The sequence below is a fragment of the Phaethon lepturus genome, unplaced genomic scaffold (assembly GCF_000687285.1).
Source record: "Phaethon lepturus isolate BGI_N335 unplaced genomic scaffold, ASM68728v1 scaffold3883, whole genome shotgun sequence".
NCBI classification, from domain to species: domain Eukaryota; kingdom Metazoa; phylum Chordata; class Aves; order Phaethontiformes; family Phaethontidae; genus Phaethon; species Phaethon lepturus.
In genome coordinates this window covers 40,503-63,658 of record NW_010528230.1, presented here as the reverse complement: position 1 = coordinate 63,658, position 23,156 = coordinate 40,503, and the positions used below count along the sequence as shown (strand labels likewise).

The following is a 23,156-nucleotide window of genomic DNA, read 5'->3' as shown; positions in this document are numbered from 1 at the left end:
CAGTTGCTCCTTTTTTTCTTCGGATTTCTTAAATCTTTGTGACAGACTTTAAATCCAATCTGTAATTGTAGTCAGAGAGCAAATATTCTGCAATTATTAAGGCAACGGAATTCAGATGAAATCAGCCACGCTGCACCAGAGTTCTCACTGAAAACAGAGCGAGCTTTCTAAACCATGGCACACTTAATGGTACTATATGACCTCCCACCCTGCCAGGCACCAAAGGATAAATATGGTTTCTCCAGAGATACATACTCTGTCCAGGAGGATTTCCTAGAACAACGTATAGGAAAACGACAACTTTTTTTTTTTTTTTTTTTAATTAATAGAAAGGGACAAACTTGCCTGATGTACATTCACTACAAATGAATTTTCCTGCTGGTCTTCCAGAGAGCCCAAGGCAGCTTACATGAAAAGCTCGATAGCAAAGTCCTTCACACAGCAGGAGATCACCTGTTTTTTCACACAGCTTTTACAACACAAAGGCATTGAATGTTAAAGAAAAGTTCATATGTGGCAAAAACTGTTTTCTTTATTCCTTTTCATATATTGCTCCTCAAAATCTCTTTTCCCATTGTTGAAATCAAATTTATCAAGCGAAAGTTAATTTTACAAGCATCATCACATGCCCTGGCTTCCAGTCGAAACAGCAAAGAGTCATTAAACTGCTGTTTAATGACTGAAATACCACTCACAGAACCACGGTTCATGAGTAAATACATTCCGACAGAAAAAAGGAAAAGGAAAAAAAAAGCTTTAAGAAATTTTCCCTGAGCACACTGACGTATCTGAGCAGGGTTAAAAAGCATCCTTATTTTCCTTTTCCATGGCAGAAGGAAATTAACCTAGGTGGCACGGTGATACTTCTGTCTGAGCGGTTAGCAATGACACATGCATAACTAAAAATGAACCGAACAATAACGCTGGCAGAATTTAAGCGATTGGCCAACGTTTAAAGATAGATAGAACCTCACCATCGCTATGTACAAGAAATGGAAATAAAAGCGCTTGCCCAGTCTCGTGGAAACAAATTTGATCTGCCCATTTGTCTTGTGTTATCAATTCATAATCTAAGAACTCTTTTACAATTCAGTCTGAGAAAGCTTTTTGCTTTCCATTAGCATGCCACGCGCACGCTGCTGCCAGCGCATCACTGCGACCGCCGCTGCACGCAGCAGCACAAAACCCGCTGGGCTTGGCTTCCTCCTCTTCGCTAACAGATAAGCAAGCAGCTCTTCGCAATCGTTTACCTGGTTACTTGGCAACACTCATGCACTTATTCCGAGGTGCAAATTATGCCTATCTTACAGATCTGGAAACTAAGGCAGAAAGGCTGAGTCACTTACTGGAGGTCAAGAAAACAACAAAAAAATTAGGAATGAAGAATTCCATTGACTGGCACGGCACCCTCATCACTAACAGACATCTCAGGCACACATGATAAACCTGTTTCTGGCCTAATATTGTCATTTTCATCTTTAAAAAGACCTTTTCTAGGAAACGTCAGAAAACACGGCTCACTGCCCCAGCTAACATCTCTCACCTGACACACATATTCTTTTTTTGTTCCTGCTCCTCGCTCAGATTTTTTGGATGATATAGACACTTCAGTCTGAGTTTCATCAGCACTTTCATAGGGAGATTCTGACCGCTCATCTCCTTGGCCATCGGAGATCTGAAGATTAAACATACGTGTTAGAGAAAGCAGTCATGCACGGTCAATTTTGTACAGAATATCAACTGAAGGAAGCAAACAGGCTGCAGTTCAGACTAGCAGATTTAGGCACACTCTTTTGGGTTTGTTTCCCCCACCTTTAAAAAAAAGCTTGCTTAAAACCAGAGTATGCATTTGTGGAAGTCTCATCAAAAGGACTGTGTAACAATCATCCTCACCAACTCAAGAGCAGCCAAAATAAAACACCAAAACTTTGTAATATGGCATTTTATTTATACTCAGTTCTAATACAGTTAGCCAGAAGCGCCTAGCCAGTAACACAGGGATATCTTCAAATCCCTTGATTAAAGTTTGAATACGTGTTTATGAGACAGTAGGAGTTAATTTTAGAAAGAAACTTGGTCAACTTCAAGCTGTATATGAAAGTCCCTGACCCAAATATTCTCCAGGAAAGTGGGAACAGTATGTAGAAGAGAGGAAGAAACAAAAAAGTGGCTCCCTGAATATGTTTAAGGAACGTCTAGCCAACAATGAATTCAAAATACTAGAAGAGACAGCCCTGTTATGGATAAATCTTATAGGACAGATCTAGATGTACTAAAGGATTTTTTAAAATTTCATAATTTACTTTAAAAAACCCCACAACCCAAGTAATATATTTAAAAGAAAATATAGGGCACTTCTGAGTTCAACAGAACTTAGGACAGAATGGACAACTGAGTCATTTCTCTTATCTCACGTTACACCAGAAGATGCAGAATTTCATACTGTTGCCCCTATTTGATGGTACTCAACGAGTTATATTTCACTAAGTACCTTCTCCAGGAGAGCATCACAATTTGGAATTGAAAAGAAACGTGTCGCATCTCTTTGAGCTTGTTCCAATGGTTATTCACACAGACCGTGAAAAATACTGCCTCACGTCCCGTTTGAGTTGTCTAACTGCAACTCACAGCTGATGATGCTTTCTCCAGGGATTTCAGCTATGTTAGAAGTCCTTTGGAACCAGACATTTTTCTCCCGCGGAAGCATGCTGCAATTAAGCCTGTTTCAATCCTTTTTGGTAAGCCAGAACGCTCGCTCATTTTCTCCCTAAGGAACTTTTCCCATCATTCTCATTCCAAGAGAATGCTGGTGGGTTTTCTCTAACCCTTATCTGTACTTTAAAAAGGTTGTTGAAAAATCAGGCACGAGAACTGGAGGCAATAGCCCGTTACAAGTCTCATAAGTACAATATCCAAAGCAAACCAGCACGCTACTCTTCTTCACCGCTTCTGTTCTGCTGCGTAAGGATCTCCCCAAGGCTTTTCAGCACTGAAAGTCACCGTAAACTGCCGCCGTACTCAAGAGATCATTTTGCCAATAGCCATTCGTCACGATACAGACACCTCACTTCATATGAAGACTTTGCCTTCTGTTTTGAGACATACAACTTTGTATTTATCTACGGTAAAACACATTTTCTTAAAAATGGCCCGGCTTACTTAGTAACGGAGACAGCGGTGTGCTGCCTCCCATGTCAGCCATCTCCATGTAATGTGCAAATTTATTAGAAGTGATTTATTTTGAAATCAGAGAGAAAAATTCAAAGCCGAACCAGGCCTAGCGTTAGCCTTTATAAAATCCCTTTAGAAATACTGGTTTTGAGCAATTACTTCGCACTGTTGCTGCCAGCTAACTTGCATTCCTCCATTTACCATTTGCTTTCCTTGATTTTACAATTTCCTCATAAATCGTATCAGACTGATGGTTGTTGGTTGGTTTAAGTTTTTTTTGGTTTTGTTTTTTTTTTTCTTCCAAATTTCTTGCAAGGCTTTAAATGCATTTCCTCCGTGCAAATGCATACTATCAAAGGGATTTCTACCTGCACTTCACCTATGAATATTTCTACAACTGGAGTGATTTGGAGATTCTGCCTGACTGTTTTAGAAGTGGTTTAAAGAAACTGCGTGTAAAAATCATTGCTTTGTTCAGACACCAGGAAATCTCTGTCCCCTGGAAGAAGCTGTGAAATAGTGAACTGCAAATGCAACCTGAGCGCACGGCCAGGAGCAGCCAGTTCTCGCTGGGAAGGGGCAGATAAAGACAGGTAGCGTGGGCGTTCGGCAAAAACACAAAAACATTCTCCCTCACAGTTTAAGTAAACTTACACACATGCTTATTTCTGTTTAAATATTCCCACAGAGCAATTAATTAGCATAAGCAGTGCACTGCTCTAACATTTTCAGTACCTCATTATGTTCCTGTTTCAACTAGCCAAAATTAGTCATGTTTAGAAAAGAAAAAAAGAAAAAATAAGCTGGAGGGTCTTATTTCTCTTCTACTGGAAAAAAAAAAAGAAGAGTACACTTTATGTTCTAAACCAAACAAGCGGTCTTATGTTAACTTGACACTATGGTTGTCCCCCGTCTTTTCTCCCCATCACAAAGGACACCTAAAACCCTAAGAAAAACCATTTATGCAGCACACCTTAAGAGTTAAGATAGTCTTTCCAGCAGCAAAAGCTTGAGGAAAGCACTCCTCTTCCCCCAGCTCACTACTACTGAAAGCAGAGCAGAGAAGCAGAACCCATCCAGTGGCAAATGTCAGGTCACAAGAGAATAAGGTTTCTTTCAAAGCAATAGTTTCCTAGCTTTTCTTTGGTTTATGTACTTGTAAAATGTTCAAACGAAGGATGCAGACCTCTATATGGGAAGGTAACCCTACTGGCAAATGACAGCTTTTCAGAACCCCCCTAGATATAGGTCACAAAATCCCAGTCATTTGTGAATCATAGGTTGACAGCCATTTTCCTACACAACTGAGATTTTACCGGCTCGGAATTAATGCACCAGCCCTTCATTTAAATTAAACTGTTACTGAGCCAAAAAGGAGCAGCGCTGGCAAGAAGCAAACTCTATATCACAAATGCAACCACAAAACCCAAATTCTATCAGCCCATTCAAGACAAAACTTGGCAGCTTACACCCGCCTACAGATTAATGCCGGATTTCAAGCGTGAACACCAACGCACACAGCATGAATAAAACACCTTTAGCTCATCAACCGTGTGGCTACCGGACTAAGAATATCTTTCAAGATCTCTCCTTTACGGCTGTCAGGAGCCTCATATGCTTCACAAATCAAATGCTCTATTAGCCACCAGTTTTGCACTAAGCAGACAAGCCTGGATATCTGCTCATGGCTGTTGCAACTGCCAAGAATCAATACATTCAGAAGCAGCTCAGCCATATACTTCTACTGCCCGAAGCGGCTGCTGCAGAAGGCATCTCTTGATCCTCGCTACCGTGACCAAAGGTTTAGCCATCACAACAGCCACGTTCTGTGTAACTCATGCACAGCTCGCATCCACTCCACCATCACCTGAGAAGTTTTGATTTCTAATTTTAGGGAGCTAATAAAAGGGGGAGGCAAGCAGACTCCCCGGTAGAAGAGGGAAGCATTTCTTCAAGACAGTTCAGAGTTTGACCCTAATCTCATCTTATTTATACCTTGCAGAATGTGAAACACTCTCTACCAGCCATGTACCTTCACAAAGAACCCTTGTTCTATATAACCGCCTTTTGGGAAAGCTCCCTCTATGAAGAGAGCCAGAATGCAACACCTCAGCTCCTGAAGTTATCCCAGAATAGCCGACGGAAATATCAGGGAAGTAAAATGAGTGTCTGTCCCTTCAGGCCTGGGCAGAAGAGGCTGAGACAACCTTCATCTAACGTTTCTCAGAGAGGACTTAGAACCGAATGACAGGTAGAGCACGAGATGGTATTTGTACCCCAAGCAAGCTGCAGCGGCACTACCAGGTTCTGACTCACCAAGAGGACAGCTGGGTTTTGCAATAAAAATACCTTTAGATTAAAGCAGTCACTAATTAAAGATGATTTACAAGGCGATTGCTGGAAATCAGTTCATGCCGACATGAAACGCAGCCACCTCTAAAATTAAACGTAACGCTTTTGTGGTTTGTTACCACAACTGTCCATAACCAAAGATGTAATAGTTCACATGCAAGTGCCCAAATCACAGCATTCCATAAAAAGCAGCACAGGTTTTCGGGGGCTTTTTTTTTAATTGTTAAGTTACAACGTAAATCTTTCCCTTGTGATCATGCCAGAGCTTGTCTTGTCCTTACTTTTGTAATAGAATCTCCTTAGCAGAGCAAATTGCATGTAATTAACTCTTCTGATATTCAGGCCAAGGTTCAAAGTAATCAACATTTAGATTAGCGGCAAAACCTGTTCATTAGCTATTTGTAGCGATTGTTGCTTTGCTATTTTGTTCTGTTCTAAATTTTTAGCAATTTCTTATTTCTCGTAAAGGCAAAGTGCTATTTTTTAAGAGTGCAAATGTAGGGAAAAAGGCAAGGCCGTTCGCTTCAGATTCATTGCAAGTGACAAGTTTCTGCAATGAAGTTGTACCCGAACTCTATAATCACCTCCACTCTTCATTAGCAATTAACGATGCTGCAACACGGAAGATACCCTCCTTCTGCTGAAGTTAGCACCATCGCAAGCACCATCAAGCTTTACATTTTTGCACATCGGTCAGGCTTTCCTTCCCATTGCCTTCAATTATTGAACGTCAACATTATTTTGCAAGTACTTGCCTGCAGAGGCTTTCCCACCGCACTGCCTGAACACCGAGCAACCGCGTCGTATTTCAGAAATCAAATGCGGCTCTTCCTACTGGAAGCTGCGCATCTGCGTTCACAAGCGAGAGAAAGGGAAAAAACTGGCCTAAATACCAGGAGCTTTGCTCTTCGTTTGGGCTGGGCCAGAACTTACTTTGGGGATCAGTCAGGCTCAGAATACGGTTGCTCACAGAAGCGACAAATTTCCCGTCAGGCTCCCAAGGCAATCTTTCCTTTCCCGTGTGTATCAGTTATTCTCGACCGACACACGTAAGACTCAAAGGGAACATGTAAGGACACGTTACTGCATTTTTCCAAGTTCTCTACAGATCTGTTATTGGAAAAATACTTGTTACCGAGTCAGACTTGGACAAAATTTTGGCATCTCTGTAAATTCTGTGGGTTTAGTATTATATTTTTACCTGTGAAAAGACACAAATTATGGCAATGTGTCACTAGTTTAAGAATTGGGTCTACTCATCTCAAGGTATATTGATCATACATCTTGTATTACTTCAACTTTTTGGCAACAGTTACTCAGACCCACAACGGTACAGGAATCAGCATATCAAGACCTCGTATCCTGAAAGTATTTTTAATTTTCTTTTGAACTATATGCTAAAATTCCCTGTTCACAATAACCACAAAGAAGTGTTTAACGGATTCTTTCAGACAAACGTCAGTCTATTTTTAGAAAGACTATGTAAGAATGCTTGCAAAAGCCATCTTCAGCATTAATTCTTAACTGAATGAGGATGCTTTGCATACTGCAATATTTGACGTATAAAGCCAGATTACACACCCAGTACTGGGTAATTGTTTAATTGCTAAATATAATGAGGAGATTCACTGCTTCTGGAACTACTTCTCCCCATTTTTGGCAGAAGGGATATACAATGTGCATACAGATGCAAAGACTGTTTGTGGAACAATGAAGTTTCCTTCTCATGATTATGTTGAGTAAGTAAGAATTGGTTTTTGATGGAGGCTGCTGGGCAGGCTAAGAAAAGAAGAGAAAATGTGTGCGACACCATACATTTAAAATAAGACCTAAGACACTGGAGTAATTAAAAGGAATTAAATTGAGTCAGCTATGTGCATTTTGTGAGTTTCTATGTTTATATTCTTAATTGTGTCTTTTGAGTGAAGCTCTCTAAAAAGATGGAGGGGCCGAGGAGAAGATGATCTGATAGAAACACTGTGTACAAAATAACTTCTCCAATGTTCTTCCTACTTCAAGACTTTCCTCAGCTGCAACACTGAGTTTCAGTTAACTGCATAGTTCACTGCACCAGCAGTTAAGGCCGTTCAAAGGTGAAAGGATAAGTAGTAACACTGGAAAACATTTCTCACGCGATTCAGTACATCAAAATGTTGAGTTCAATTCTACAACAACTTCTTAAGCATTTTTTTGCACCCAGGTACCTGATTCCAGTCTCAGCCACACACCTCAGCAGAAATGCGAGCCAATTCTTCATTCCCTGTGGCTTTTTAAAAAAAAAAAAAAGGTGGACACAAGCTGGTATGTACACTCAGCTTGCGTATTTCTAGAATCACGTGGGTGAACGCTGCAAATGGTATTGTTAGTTCCACATCTGGATGGTTAAAATGTCACTTAAAAAAAAAAAAGGTATGTATTGACATATGCTCAGTTGGCATCCAATCATACTGCTACACGGTACAAAAAAGTATAGCCTAGAATTTAAAAACTCAAATCATCCTGTGCTTCAAAGAAGCAGGTGAGGATGAAGCAAAATACTTATGTGGACATTTGCTCTATCCACTCTCTCACTAGAGGAAAAGGGGTTTTTTTTCCATTTAAAATTTTCTACTTCTTTTCAGACAGCTCCAAAATCAAATAGTAAATACCAGCAAAACCATTACACTGTAATTCCAAGGAAAAAGAGGTTCAGAAATTCTAGGTTTGAAAATAAATGGCTGTACTCATTCAATCTGTAGCCTAAGAATTTAAGAAGCTACCATAGTAAGAACACAAAACGCAACTGTTCTGCTTGTCAAGACTGGCCCTTAATCAGCTGTTGACCTGGCTATTAAACGTGCTTTTTGTTTTAGGCTTAGGATTAAGTTTTCATTTTTAAAAGATGATCTTTGCTGGCTCAATGTTACCCTGGGGGCAGGGAGGGGTTGGTGGTGGTGTCTTTTTTTCTTCCCTGTAAGTATCTCCTGGCTAAAGGATATCCTAAAGGGCTAGAGTATCAGTATTTGTTGAGGCAAAAGCTCATGCCTCATGGAGCAGAAGCAAATTTCAAATACTGTTCACTGTGTGTTAGCAATTGCAAAGTGAACAACATTCACACTTCTGTGATTATCAGCTTCACTAGGACTTCTCTCCCAGATGCGATTCAGAGAAGCCTTCCCTGCCCAGTGTTTGAAGGTTCAAAATAAATTGGGAAATTTGGAGTGAAAGTTGCTGACTTTTACGTATCTGTGGTGCCCACACTGGAATGGGTTCCAACTGTTACTACTCCACCAGCCACACACCTTTTCAGACTTTTCTAGCTACGGAAGTACAATTTTTATCAAAAAAAATTCTTCCTTGGAAAACTCACTTTATTAACTCAGTCTTATAAAAACAGTTCTTATATTACTCATATATGCTTGCTTAACAGTACTTCTTAAGCATTAAAAAAACAAGCTTTGGTCTTAGGCATATTCAAGACAATGGTGGTGTTCTGTCATGTTGTGCTTAAGGAGTTATAAGAGCAACTAAAGGGCAATTTTTTCCAGAGCCAAGAAAGTTAACCCTCCCGCTTCCCCTTGCTTTACTCAAGCATCTCTTGTTTTATATCCCAGCTGTAGAACATCAAATGTAAACAAAATCCACTATGTATACTTATTTTAAAGCTAGGGGTATATAAAATGAAAACAAGGCATGGCAGAAAATTATTTCCTTCTGCTGTTTTGTTTGGTCGGCAAATCACCTCAACAGCAGGATCCATAAAAGAAAGGGCCCACGAAGAGTGACCTACCGCTCTTTCAGAGTTAAGAGACTCACTGGCTTAAGCAGTATCCTCTCTCAGGTCATCTGCTATCTTTAAGATACATTGCATCTTTTTATAAGCATTTTAGAAGCATGTTTCCATGACTTCTGAATGCTGTTGGCTATTAAGTTCCATTTTGCTCAAAACTAAGGACACTGCTACAAGCTCAGACTTCCTGACATGACTTTCGAGTCAGTGATTGCTACACCACAGTCATCCAGGAGGAAGTGGTCTGGTCTGGCTAAGAGCTTTCTCTTAGAAAGCCTGGAGTATGCATGTTCTGATAAGCAAATTCTTTAGTCTTTCCACAGACAAACCCCAACTGCTTTTTTTTTTTTTTTGTTATTAACAAAAGCTGAGCAGCTAGAGGGTTGGGTTTTTTTTAATCTAAGCACAACTTATATAAGAGTAAGTCAATAAGCAACATACAAACAACAGATCAGACTGTATTCAAAAGACAATCTATTGTGCACCCACACGGAGACAGAAAAACTGACAGAGCCAATTGAGTTACAGTTAACATTTCCTTTATTTCAGTATAAGAATTCCTGAACTGAGTGAAGAATGGTATTTTGGCCCATACTGCTAGACTAGATAAATTCTTTAAGTATGCGGTGCCACAAGTGTACACAGTACTATAATAGCAAAAAAAGACGGCCTGGGACAAGTTTCATTTTTATTATTAGCAGGAGTTAAGACGTTTCAGATAAGGATATTATGCATTTCTGAATTTGCCTGGAAAGTTAATTAAAACTCTGAGAACATTTTAAAACATTATAAAATTGCCTACAAATACTCATGATACTTTGGTAGGGGATGTGGAATAAAAACCTACACCATGTAAACATTCAGTAAACAGATTCTCTGCACTCTGAAGCCTAAGTAATACACAAGATGAGAATAATTACATAAGAAACTTAATTTTCTACACAGAACGTGCTGCCAAAGAACAAGAGTCAAGCCTAGAACTTTTTTCCATGTGAAAGCAGAAGCATTGTAATAAAATTGTATGATCTGGTGGGCAGTGCAGGTCTTTCAATTGTTAGAGGCTTTAGCAGAGGTTTAGCAAGAAACAAGTCCAGTTACTTGCAGTGTTCCACAAAAACATACCCCTGACTGCTTACTGGTGCTTTGTAACAGGGGGAGAAAAAAAAAAAAAGCTATAGGCATACAGAAACAAACACAGGAAACAACTGTCTGCTAAGTCAGAGGATTTCAAGTGGCACTAGATATTAAATTATCCTTAAGTATTGTTTTGAAGAGAAAATTATCTTCGATGGAAGCTAGAATGAAATGCTGGAAGCACACTGATTTTGTTTAACAACCTGCAAGGTTAGCTTCAACTATTTTTTCTTTAGAGCAGTAGTTTGTTTAACATAACATGAATTCCTTCCTTCCTTCCTGTTTTTAGGCTCTCAAAGACAGTTATTTTTGCCTTCAGTAAGCGTGCCTAGAATATTTTAGTTGTATACTGTAGTACAACTACACTCCAGTGTTGATAAATGGAGCTAACATACTTTTTTAGGTGCAAGTTGTACATGTCTCATGACTGCCGCCTTAATCAAATACCTTACCTTGTAAAATTGTATGCGTTTTCTCCATTGTGTATACATGCTAATACCCATTAAAAAAATGCAGATAAAACAAATCTGCCTCAAATTGGTAATGAGAAAAAAAAGATACTGTTTAATATGCAGAGAAAGAGCAAAACAAAGCCTTGCATTATTATAACTTGCATTATTAGACCTTGGAAACACAAGAAGTTGTAGCTATAACCAGCAACTGATCTTGTTTTGACACTGGATGTTACAGACAGAAGAAAGAATTCCCTCTAGGGAAGATACAAGGAACTTACAATAAAAGCAACACTTTGAAAATCTTTCACAGGCTTCTTTAAACTGCCATCTGCTGGTCAGCTCATAGTTCATGAGGGTATGATGAATGACAGACTAGCTAAGAATTTAGAGTATTACATGTTCTTTATTTTGTCCTCTCTTAGAAAAAAATTACAATTTCTTTGACAAAGTTCAGAAGTAGTATCTAGACTCTGCAGGATACTATGAGACTTATCTGCTGTCAACAAATCCATCCAATTTAATGAAGCCAGCCAATAACCACAAAAATTGATTGAAAAGCTAGAGCAGATACGTTTCACGCAAACACACAAAGTGTGCCAATAATCCAGCAGTAATGGTAATGTAAAGCCTTTTTTATTTATTAAAAAAATACTGGTTACACTCTACTGGCACCTACTACATTATTGGGGGGTGGAGGGCCAAGGTAAAAAAAGAAACAAGAATACACCACCTGTATCTCTTCTCACAAATATCATGAGTTTTTGTATGGTTACACCAAGTCTTACACAGGCAGTAAAAAAACTACTCTGAGCTTTTGCAGACTCTGAAGTGTTGAGTCTCTTCTTCACATCTAGCCCTACCAGTTGCTCATTAAGAACTAGATTTTAAACAAAACCATATTTCACATGAAGTACTGGAGGAAATGACTACTGATGTCAAGTGCCTAGAAGTAAAATTAAGTATTTTGTTTCAAGATTAAATGCAGGTATGAAATTTATTCATTCATATATAAACACCTTTCTGCTTCTGTCCATCCATCTTAAAACAACTTCAAAACCCAATTTTTTGAAGGGAGTGAAAGCCTACCTTTTAATCTCTGGTATGTCAGGTCTATAGATGTTTGTTTGTTCTTAAGGCAGAAGTCCACACCCCCACCCCTGTCTCTCTCCTCTGTAAATTACATACCCAAAATAACTTGTCAATTGAAAATTTGGCCTCGACTAATTTTATAATATTTCAAGTAAACACCATTAACAAAATACTCCCAGTAACAACAAAAAGCATCCAAAATATTTTTTTTAAATGTCAAATAAGATGCATTTTTCAAACAAGAAAAAAATGAGCACATGTTCCTACTGAACACACCTTTCCTAGAACTTAGTTGCAATGGACTCAATTTAAGAGGTGTGCAGCTAGGCACAGTCCTTGACAAATAACAGTCATATCCAGGCTCCATTCTGGAACCATCTGTCCACAAACAGCGGGGGGCGGGGAGGGTGGGGAAGAAAGGAGGGGATAAAAAAAAAGAAGTCCAGAATCCACTTAGTATTGCTTGTGGAGGTGTATGTGCTTGTGGAATACGCAGAATTTTTTCTATCTTTGTTAAGAGAGCATCTAAGCCAACACTTAGAAGTATTATAGTAAACACAGAAATATAAAAGTTAATCAGTAAGTGTATTTAATGTTGAGAAGAATTACATCCTATTCAATTAGCCGTGTGAGGCTTTCATCATTGCATGATTGTGTTTATTTTTTAAATTCTTTCCCTTAACACTCTGGAGAAGGTTTCTCTCTGGATGAACACTCTCGGGGCACACACATATTTAGTCATTTAGACAAGTGCTAAATGATAATACAAAAGGGAGAAAAGTTTTTAAAGCCACCCATACAATCTAAAGTTTTTATCTTTCCTTGTTTTGTAGAATAGATCAATAGTAAGTTCAGAAAGACATGCCTGGTATCTTTGTTTTATGTAAAGGCAAAATATATCCAGTATCATAGGAAACAAACTGGGTCCAATCCTTAGTTGGTACAAGTTCAGCTCAGTGACACTTTAAACCATCTAAGGATCTAGCCCAACTAATCTACACCCCTCTGCACCCAGTCCTGCAAAATCTCTGTTACTTGACAGGGTATATTTTCTGTTATGTCGGCTGGGATTGTTTTAATATGCTAACACATATTAAAGGGTTTAAAAGAAAAACCCTTGAAAACAATTCACTTTCTAGTTTGTGTATCTGTGTTCTGTGAGCAGTGTATGATGTTAATTTTTCTCACATCTTTTGCTGTTTAGCAGTAGCTGATTAAATTAAGAGCCAAGTTTTAAGATTTCCATCTCAGCCTATATAACCATTTTTACATGTGAACCGTTCAAGTCACAACCCAAAATCCTACAAGTATGAGCCATTTGTCGAGAAAGATTTCTGGAGATTTCATTTTATAAACACAGTATATGTAGAAATAAAAGAATCTTTCTCCTGAGATTACAATATTTAGAGATGCATATTTAGAGACAAAAAAGACAGTAAGTTCCTTAAACTGGTCTAGCTGAATAGATGGTCCCAAACACAAACAGCCACTACTCAGCAAGTCCCAGAAGTAAAGCAAAAGCAGCAGAAGCTGGTAAGCCAACACATGGGAGTCTCTCAACTGAGAGAACAAAATGAGAACAAGAATTACTTTACTTGACTGCTGCCATGGACATTATTTCCTGTGGGACTTCCTTTTCTTGTTTTATTGGGGTACAGGAGGGAGAATTTGTTGGGTTTTTTTGTTAAAATATTTTTCCAGTTACAGTGAGATATACAGCCATTAACATGCAATCTTTTTTCCCCACCCAAAGGTAAACCATTTACTGAACACTGTCTAAACATTTTAACTGTATTCATTATAGTGTCTAAGCACCTCATGCGTTTGTTAGGGGAGATTAAAAAGTCTCTAGGATAGCTGGAAGCTTTACTCCCTTGTTAGCAGGCGAGTATTTTCTCTACAGCTTCTGTAATACAAACTGCTTGCAGCTGTTTGTCTATGGATGTCTTACTTAATCCTACCAACTACATTTCTGAATCCACCTGCAAAACAGCATGCATACTTCACCCTCATGCTGCCACTCTTTGGCTGATTGGTTTTAATAGTGTAGATGACTTGGGGAATGGTTTAATGGATTGTATGAACACACTTCTAGTACATACATTTCATTTATTGTATGTAATTGAGAAGAACTACAGTTCCAAATATGCAGAGCTAAGACTATGATTAGTAAGTATCAAAAAGATACATCCTTCACTGCCTTTTTAACTCTACTGGGGATGAAGCTATTTGCATCACAGAGAAATAGCACCTGAACAGCCTGAAAACTAATTTGAGTTTAAAGGAGCTCTGCTCAGAAAACTGTCCAGTTCTAGATCAAACAGAGGATTAGGAAACTTGCTTCAATATAAAAGCTATGGCAGCATGACAATATTGAGTTACATAATGTAACTAATGTAGTACACTTACATAAAGTCTGTAGAAGAAAATACAGAACACACTGGCATTTTACTTTGCCTCTAATAGAAGGTTACAATTCTAAAACTTTGTTGGTAAATACATTAAAAACCACAATAATATCTCAACGTCCCCAAATCAGACGTTCGTATTACAATAAATGAATTTGCAATGCACACATTAACAGGTTTCACAGAGGCCAAAACTGTAACTTGTCTAGAGCACCAACGTTAGAGAATTCGCCTTTGATTTTTGTTTTTAAACAAGATTCACACCTGAAAATTTCTGTAATTAAATGGCTGTGTGCAAACACCACTTTTTTTTTACCTCATTCTCAGTTAAGGAAGCTGAAGGAGATGAACTCTTGCTAAAAGCAAGAGTTGAAGATTCTGCTGCTGAAGCCCGATTTCGCTTCTTCAGAGGTTTACATGCATCAGACAGATTTTTCGTTGCTGTAAAATAATTTTGGTTTACAAAGTGAAGTTTGGAACTTTAAAACGTTATCTCCCTGAAGCCATTTAAAATATTCCTTCAGATAAAGGAAGGAATGATTTAGGTAGGTCTTCTGGGCACATACGTAGGGCTGAGGGAACACAAAGTAAGTTTCTGAAACCATGTGTTTTGGCTTGATTTTAAAAATGGAGAGGTTTCTGTTAATCAAGTATGTACTACAAATGACTAAGAAACGTTTTCCCATTTTTTTCCGGCTCATTTCTATTAAAATCAAAATATCTTGTGACTTATGACCACTTTAAAGCAGAGGTAACAGTTATCTCCTCAGATAAACATTAGAAGGCCTACATGATCTCATCACAATCTGAGTACCACTAACACTTTGTTAAGAGAAAGGTTATATACAGGAGCCAGGTACCAGACATTATCTATGGCATGTCACCACTTCTACATTGCGCAGAACTTGCTGAAGCTTACTCATCTTTGGCATATCATTATAATACCTAGAGACATGCTCTTACAGAAGTTACGTTAAGCTTGAGCATCATTAACAAGCCTGACATTTGGATTTTGGTCCAAGGTTATTTAAAATTCCCTCTCACGCTCCACACTGCCTCCCATCAAGCATCATTTAAAAGGACTAAAATCACATAGTAACTGATTGCATCGATGGTCACTGCACTTATTTTATTGGGCTAATGCACAATGACAAACTGGAGCAGTAGCATCTGTATCACTGCTCGCCATAATCACAGGGCAATAGCTTTAATTTGGTGCCATCAAATGGTGAACTTGTGAACTGCTGCTCTAAATCAGCAATACACAATTTCAGTCAATTATAATGTTGCAAAATGGTGGTAGTGAAGGAAGAGGGCACACTCCCCCCCACAACTGTGGCACAGTGGACGTAACTGGTTATTGCGTCAGCAAAATTTAGCCGGCTGCCTCAGACAACCTGTTTATTTTAAAATTATTTAATTGAAAAAGTTACATTAAAACTTATTCTGACCACATTACCTGACTGGTTCTTTTGTGAAGAGGAGGTTTCTGTGACCTTAGAAGAGTTTGTTTTTGCTGTTTTGTCATTGCTTGTCTCCCTCTGTCACAAAAAAAAATATGAAAAAAAAAATAAAAAAACTCCTAATTTATGAGTGGTTGGATAAAACTGGCAATTAATTCTGGATTTATGTTATTAAAAAGAAAGTGTCTTTACAAATACCTGAATGGTAATGTAGTTAAGCTAGCCCCATTTAAGTGATTTTTAAAACTTCGTTACAGCACAGGGTACAAACCCGTAAACAAATGAGAAAAATTTAAAGAACACAGTATTCCAGCATCCCACTTATCCATCCCAAACTCAGCATATCAAAGAGGGGAGCTCTAAATGAGCACGAAACATGTAAATTATCCTTACTATTCTTTGTCTAAACTGGTCAAATTAAAACCTTTAATTATTAAAGGTAAACTCCAGAATTAGTATATAAATTTCAGAATAAATTCTGTGCAGAATTTTAAGTCTCAGAGAGGCTTGCTTTCAACTTCACAACTTATAGCAGTGCCATTTTTTCAATTACTATGGTTAAGGTTGTTTCAGCATTTCCAAAATAAAAACACTATTTTCAAGGGAGCATAAACAACACATAAATTTGCTCCAGATTGAGAATTTATCATTAAAAGTTTAGGCCAAAAACTGGGGAAATTTTTGTAAAAGCTTTGTCAATATTAGACACTATTCCTTACACATACCACTATTTTTTTTCTTTTTGTATGTTACAAATTCATTCAAGTAGTAAGTCACTAAAATTGTAGCCAAGAATGCTTAACCCTGACAAATGCTCACTGACCAATAAGCATAATTCTGCTAAACAGGAGGTTTTACATACTTTTTCATATTCTTCATCTGACATTCCGTTTTACATAAGATATGCAGGTCAAAGGCCAGAGAACTGGTTTCCTTTGTAAAAATAAATATGAATGGCTACTGTACTATAGATGTGCTATACTGTGCTTTTACTGACTTCTAAGTAGACTAAGACGCCCTACCACCGATGCCACCAGAGGCTCCCAGTATCAGTTTTGTAAGATTACTGTTACACTTCTGTGCAAAAATGAAAGAAAATGTACAGTATAGTTCACTTTAAATTTAAAGCATGCTTTACAGAACCCCCATTTTGTTAATGTGCATTTTATATACATCATGAAAGCACCAATGAACGAACTAGTTTTTCAAAACTTCCATATGGGTACTTATAAGGACTTAGTCACTTTGTGCGAAAACATTCATATTTCACAAATAAGAATTGAGAACAAAAAGGAGAGGATTACGCACAACACTCATGCAAGAAGTAAAATGTCATGAAAAAAAGTCATTAAAGCTCCTCCTATCCAAAATAATTGTAACAAAAGCCTGCAGGTAAACTGGGAATAGCAGAAGGAAGGTGTACGGTTAGTGTTTGTGTTTTTCATCATTACATAGACATTTTCACTGTCATTCACTAAATGTTTTACTAAGCAGCAGCACATACAGCTTGAAGTACCCTGGGCTGGTGAAGGCAGGAAAAAGACTAAGAGATAATTCATAAAAGAAACCACAACGCAACCAATCTACAATATCTGACCCTTCTGTGGACGGAAGGACAAACACTGCTACGTGCATTTAGATATTCCAAATTACCTAATATTTACACACACCAGATTACTTGTAACTAGTTCTGATAAACAGATCAGATAGAAGACAACACTTATTAAATGCACTAAGTCAGCGTTATTAGTGGTATGTATCTTATGGGAATCATTAATCTCATTTATGTATTTATTTTCCTGTTAATATTCACATCTGCATTACAGCATCAAAAATACCAGAATCTCCTCCACATGACCTATACTGCAACCACCTTTCATTCTACTTGTGATAATGTAGGCTAATTGTAGCATATGAATGCTGGTGGGACAGTAAAGAAGTAACTTTAGGGACAGTCAAAACAAGGATTTCATAGCAGGAATTAATTACAATAAGCAAACTTAATTATTCCATGGATCTAGTGTACTATAGTAAATTCAAATCAAGTTTAAAGAGGGTCCAAAATCTTCTACTAGAATATCAGACGAATATTCAACAACTAACCCGTTAGAGTCAAAAGTGCAAAACCCGGTTTTGGCCCTTCTTTCTGCAAAGGTAACAACATTTCTTTAAGAAGTATCTTTGTCCCTTGCTAATAAGCTCATCAAGCCTGGCTATCTGAAATGCTGTATTTTTTTATATTGAACTCCAAACAAGTTGCCTGGATATCCGCAATATCAACAGAGGTACTAAAATAACTAGCCTACCAAACAGACTGACACCTACAAATGTAACCTCCCTCATTAATTTAAAAAATAAATCCACTACCTTTCCTTATATTACGTTGTTTCATTTAATCACTGTACCACTAAAGTTCTGAGATGAGGTCTGCAATACTCACACTACAGTATGATACTCTCATAACATACCTGAAACACTTGTGAGCTAAGCTTTCCACACAAGTAAAACCCATGAACTTCACTGGTCTGCATGCATGACTAAATAAACCTATGTTTAAATCTCAACAAGATTTGGGCTGTATCCATATACATAGTTTTAGCGACCTACGTAAGGAAAATTCTCATTCTCACAAGCAAGCAAAACTGAAAAGGAGCCTGTGATTTGTGCAATAAATATACTGTCATATTTACTGCAGTTTCCTAACTTAAGAAATGGGTCAGCATGCCACTAAAATGTTCTATATGTTTCCAGTTCTTGAAAAGTAGTTCTTCTGGCTTTCTGGCTTGCTTTACTTGCTTTCCCCTCTCCTCCCACTTTTGTCTAAATTGTATTGACTGAAGACTTTTTTTTTTTTTAATATTCTTGTATACGTCTCTGAACTCCAATTCAGGAGGAAAGAAAAAGAACTACAAAGCATGACAACACAGAAAGGTCATGCCTCTGCACATTCCTTCGGGAAACAGATCTTCTCAGCACATATTTTCACCATAGTTTAAATAGCAAGTGCAACTTGTCATACCTCCATCCTCAAAATCCAAGGAAAAAAAAACCCACAGCGAGAAGCTCACATGTATCTCTGAATATCTAAAACCGTTTGGATGATATAAAGACATTACTTTTTTAATCCTGAAAACGGAAATGCTGACAAACTTAACTACAGCAATGTGATTGGTGCTGCTATAAATCAACCCAAACAAACCAACAATATAATTACCTTCCGATTATTCTGTTTATCCATCCTGAGTCTTTTCCTAGGTGCTTCCTGAACTTCAAAATCTTCTGTAGGTTCCTTTGTCCTCTTTTTTTGGTTTCTTTTATTTCCATGTAAGTTACCTTGGGATGGGGGATGGGGGAAACTTACATGAAAAATAATCTAAAACCCACTTTCAAATTATTTTGAACTGGTCTAGTTATTTAAGTTACTTTTCTTTCAGTCATTAGTTTTTAAAACATGGTTAAACATTAACACAGTTTGATGACCTCTTAATGCTTAAAGGTCTGGTTTCTGGTGCTGAAAACTAACTCTAGAACACATCCAAATCAACTGCTTCAAACTCAAGTTATTTTAGAAAGATGAGTCTATCTGTATAAGCACTAGTTTAAGATCTGAATATTACTGCCCAACATTTGTTTCCTATCGTCAGACTGCATGTGACTGATCTATACAGCTTTTAACTCTTCCGCCACTTTGTCACAGTGTCTTTATCACTGAAATGAATTTTTAAGTCCCCTCCTTAAGTCTCCTTTATGTTCTCCAAATGATACAGATGAAGATACTGGAGACATCTATAAAGGGGCCTCTGGAAAAGACAAGGTATCACCAACCGTACAGATTAATTCTGTCTTTCTGGTATGGCAGTTCCAGATTCTAACAAGCTACTTATATTTTACAGGAGACCATAAGATCCCCTTCCTTTGTGAACCAAAATCCCAAGAACAGAATCACATTGGTCATTTTAAACCAACGGACTTATTCACGTATTTAGATGATCGTTCACTGTAAAGTTCAAGCAGCTGCTAAATTACAAAAGGTTGGTGACTAACCTACATAACCCTTCCACAAGTTCAGCTATTGTTTGCACTCGCTCTACCTCAAAAAGACAGATGAAGCTTTAGGAAGTGGTATGTTTCATCAGGATGAAATAACAACATTATTCCAGTACTCTCTAGTTTATGAAGCTACAGAGTATTATTAGTACGAAGATTGCAAGCTCAAGGGGCACAAATATGTTAACTGAAAATTGCCCTACAGCTACAAGCATTCTATTCCAGTGGGAACAAATAGCTTTAAATATTAAAAATATAGCAACTTGAAAATATGGATAATTTAAAAATTAATGTTCTTACTAAACAATCTAGGACATGTTCTATTATCAGACTCTGAATCCACAAAGCGGACTGAAATGGCTCCAGGAGAACCTGCTACTTACAAAAAGCCAGCAAAAGAAATCCCACAATATTCTTCCAAGTTTTAAGATAAGAGGATTTGGGTAGGGGAACGATTGAACTGACACGTTTTCATCTGTAGATAACTATAAATGTAGACAATATATGTACTAGAAACACCTGGTACAGGTACAATTTCAATTACATTTCTTGCAATATGACACTGAGGAAGGTGAACAAAATTCAGCACTACAGTGTTTAGATATTTAATTTGGGATCCATTAAAATTCTAATGTCAAGGAAGACAACATCTGAGATAAAATAAAGAGATTATGATACGTGGGCGATTACATAAAAAAATACACTCAATAGCTACTTATAATGATGAACTATTTGCACACAACACAAATTTCAATTACTTCTGGATCTTGATCTCCTTTTAGGTGAGTCTTGAAACACTTTACGTTTGGCCTCTCCAATATTCTTCAATGATGAACCTTGAGAGATACAGAACGTGTTTTTTTTTTAAACTGATATCCAAATATTTGACACTTAAATTTTAAAATTAAAAACTTTTCAGTTTTCCACAAAATGATGTTATTTCACACACACACAGATAGTTAACAAAACTGACTGCCATTTTTATACAAGGTTTTCCAAATCTCACAAACTTTCAAACACTCCCTCTCATTCTTGTCATTGCCCAAAGCAGCACCTGTTGGTTTCTAATACTTCCACAATAAGTATTCTTACAGTGCTGTGAAGCTATTCAAATTTGGAAGATTATAGCTAAATTTGATAAAGTTCATGCAAATGCCGAACTATCTTCTTCCTTCTTTCTCAAGTAAGTTATCCCAAAACCCCTCAAATATTTTGCAAAATAATTGAGACTGTTTATCAAAACCAAACGCTAGACAACAGCAAGAAAAAAATAAAAGGAGAAAAAAAAAAGTATTTGCAGTCTTGTACAATGTCCTAAAAACTTTTGAGTAACACAATAAAATGCCAAATGGATGAAAGTTTCAGAATAAAGTCTGGAATACTTCCTCCTGAGTTGACGATGACATGAGGCAATATACTTTAGGTATATATGAAGAAAAGGTGTAGCACTGATTAAACTTTTTAAACCATTTCCTAACTATTCCATAAAAAAACCAACTCAAATCTTACTAATAGTGACACTTCATCTTCCCTTCCCACCATCCACTTGTAACAGGCAGTGGATGCAATGGCAGCTGCTTATGGGCAGAAGAAGAATGAGAAATCAGCAATCTCTAAACAGTAGAAGGTTTACATATAACAACTTTTCAGAACAATGAGCAAGAAATGTAGACTTCATGGGTTGCGTTTATTGTAACCATTGGCATTCCTTTGCTATTGGCACAAACACCAAGAATTAAAACTGGAAAACAGTGAAAGCTGTTTGCCCTACAGGTCTCAAATATGTGCTTAGTTTAACACCACTATGTATATCAAATTTAGTTAGAGTACACTAGCACAGTTTTACGTTTACCAGAGTCTTCTTCAGATTTGGGAGAGGTCACTATGGCAAACTTTGTGTTATAGCGAGCTTTCTGTTTTTCACTAAGCATGTTCCACTGCGATTCGAGCAATTCTTCAATTTCCTCACTTGAGGCATCTGGATGTTCAGCAACCACCTATACATGCAGAAATAGGGTTGTATTAAAAAAAGTGACCATTGAAAAGAATGGCGTACATACTTCTATTGCTTTGGAAAACTGGATACAAACAAGTTATCTGCTGTAGACAGAACTAGATTAAAACATTCTGTATCCAGTTTTTCTTTGGATAACCACATCTCACCCCCCCACACCCCCCCCGCCCCAATCTATTAGCAGATTCAGAAGTATTAAGAACCATATTGGAAGTATCTAATTGCCTTTTAACATTCAAAAAACAGAGTAACTGTAAATCTTGTCTTGTGGTCATTCAAAAACATTGTATTATTTCTTGATGAAGTTTAAATCTATTCCACAAAAGACAGTCAAGCAACACTGGAATACATGCTTGTGTACAAAGACATCCATCAGTTCACAGGAGAACTCATTAAACATAGAACTCATTGCACCTTTCTTAGCAAAGCGATCTACACAAGCTAGCATCTGATGCAACACTTTTCTGTATTAATTAATCATTTTTACTATCTATATGATATTAGGAACTCAAAAAGCTGTGCATTTCTTCTTAATATCAGCATGACACATAATAGCCATTAACATGGAATTTCCAAGAGAGTTTCTAAAAGTTTATTCAAAACAAACAGAAAATCCAGTATTAAAAACAGAAAAAAAAAATCCTCACAAACTCCTTCAGTATTCCCATGCTTCTACTTAAGGAAAACTAGTTTTGATTAATCATAGAAGTTAGAAAGCTCTACGATTGTGCAATCTACAGAAATGAAACTGTAGCTTTAAAAACAACCCCTCCCATCTCATTTCCAAATCCTATTACTGGAGGTGATGCAATCAAAACCTCAAAATGATGGAGCAAAATAAAAACTAGACCAACAAAGTCAAGTGTTCAAACAGTAACACTATTCAACAGAACAGAAATGAAAATTTTCTGTGATAAGTGGAAATGATTACACCTAATTTCTTACAACTTAGTGTCTTAAAATTGCATTTCCTGTTGTCAAACAAGATACAAATGTGACCGAAGGTTCTCCAGGGGTTAGAATAGTTGTAGTACCTTCCTTCCATTGGGATTATTCAGTGTTTAATCGGGAAATTCATGCTGTAATTTTCCCCCACTACAGTACTAAGAGTTCTCTTGCTTTTAAGTGGCATGATCTATTTGCATAAAGCTTGTAGAATACCACTACCTTTGGAAACCTCTACTTAAGGTTTGTTAAAATCCAGCAATGTCCAAAAAGTTAGAGAGGGGAGAACATAGACAGGCCCACAAGATA

The 23,156-nt window shown here is 37.4% G+C and overlaps 1 protein-coding gene across 1 annotated transcript in view; it reads right to left on the bottom strand.

The window, feature by feature from the left end:
- The window catches only part of WHSC1 (Wolf-Hirschhorn syndrome candidate 1), a 60,979-nt gene that overhangs the window by 10,635 nt on the left and 27,188 nt on the right, over window positions 1–23,156 (bottom strand). The window contains exons 5-10 of the mRNA XM_010283594.1: window positions 21,741–21,885; window positions 19,056–19,174; window positions 15,838–15,919; window positions 14,695–14,819; window positions 1,544–1,675; window positions 346–469 (exon numbers count right to left, since the gene is read on the bottom strand). Of these exons, the coding sequence (XP_010281896.1) occupies window positions 346–469; window positions 1,544–1,675; window positions 14,695–14,819; window positions 15,838–15,919; window positions 19,056–19,174; window positions 21,741–21,885 (727 nt within the window). The remainder of the gene's footprint in view (window positions 1–345; window positions 470–1,543; window positions 1,676–14,694; window positions 14,820–15,837; window positions 15,920–19,055; window positions 19,175–21,740; window positions 21,886–23,156) is intronic.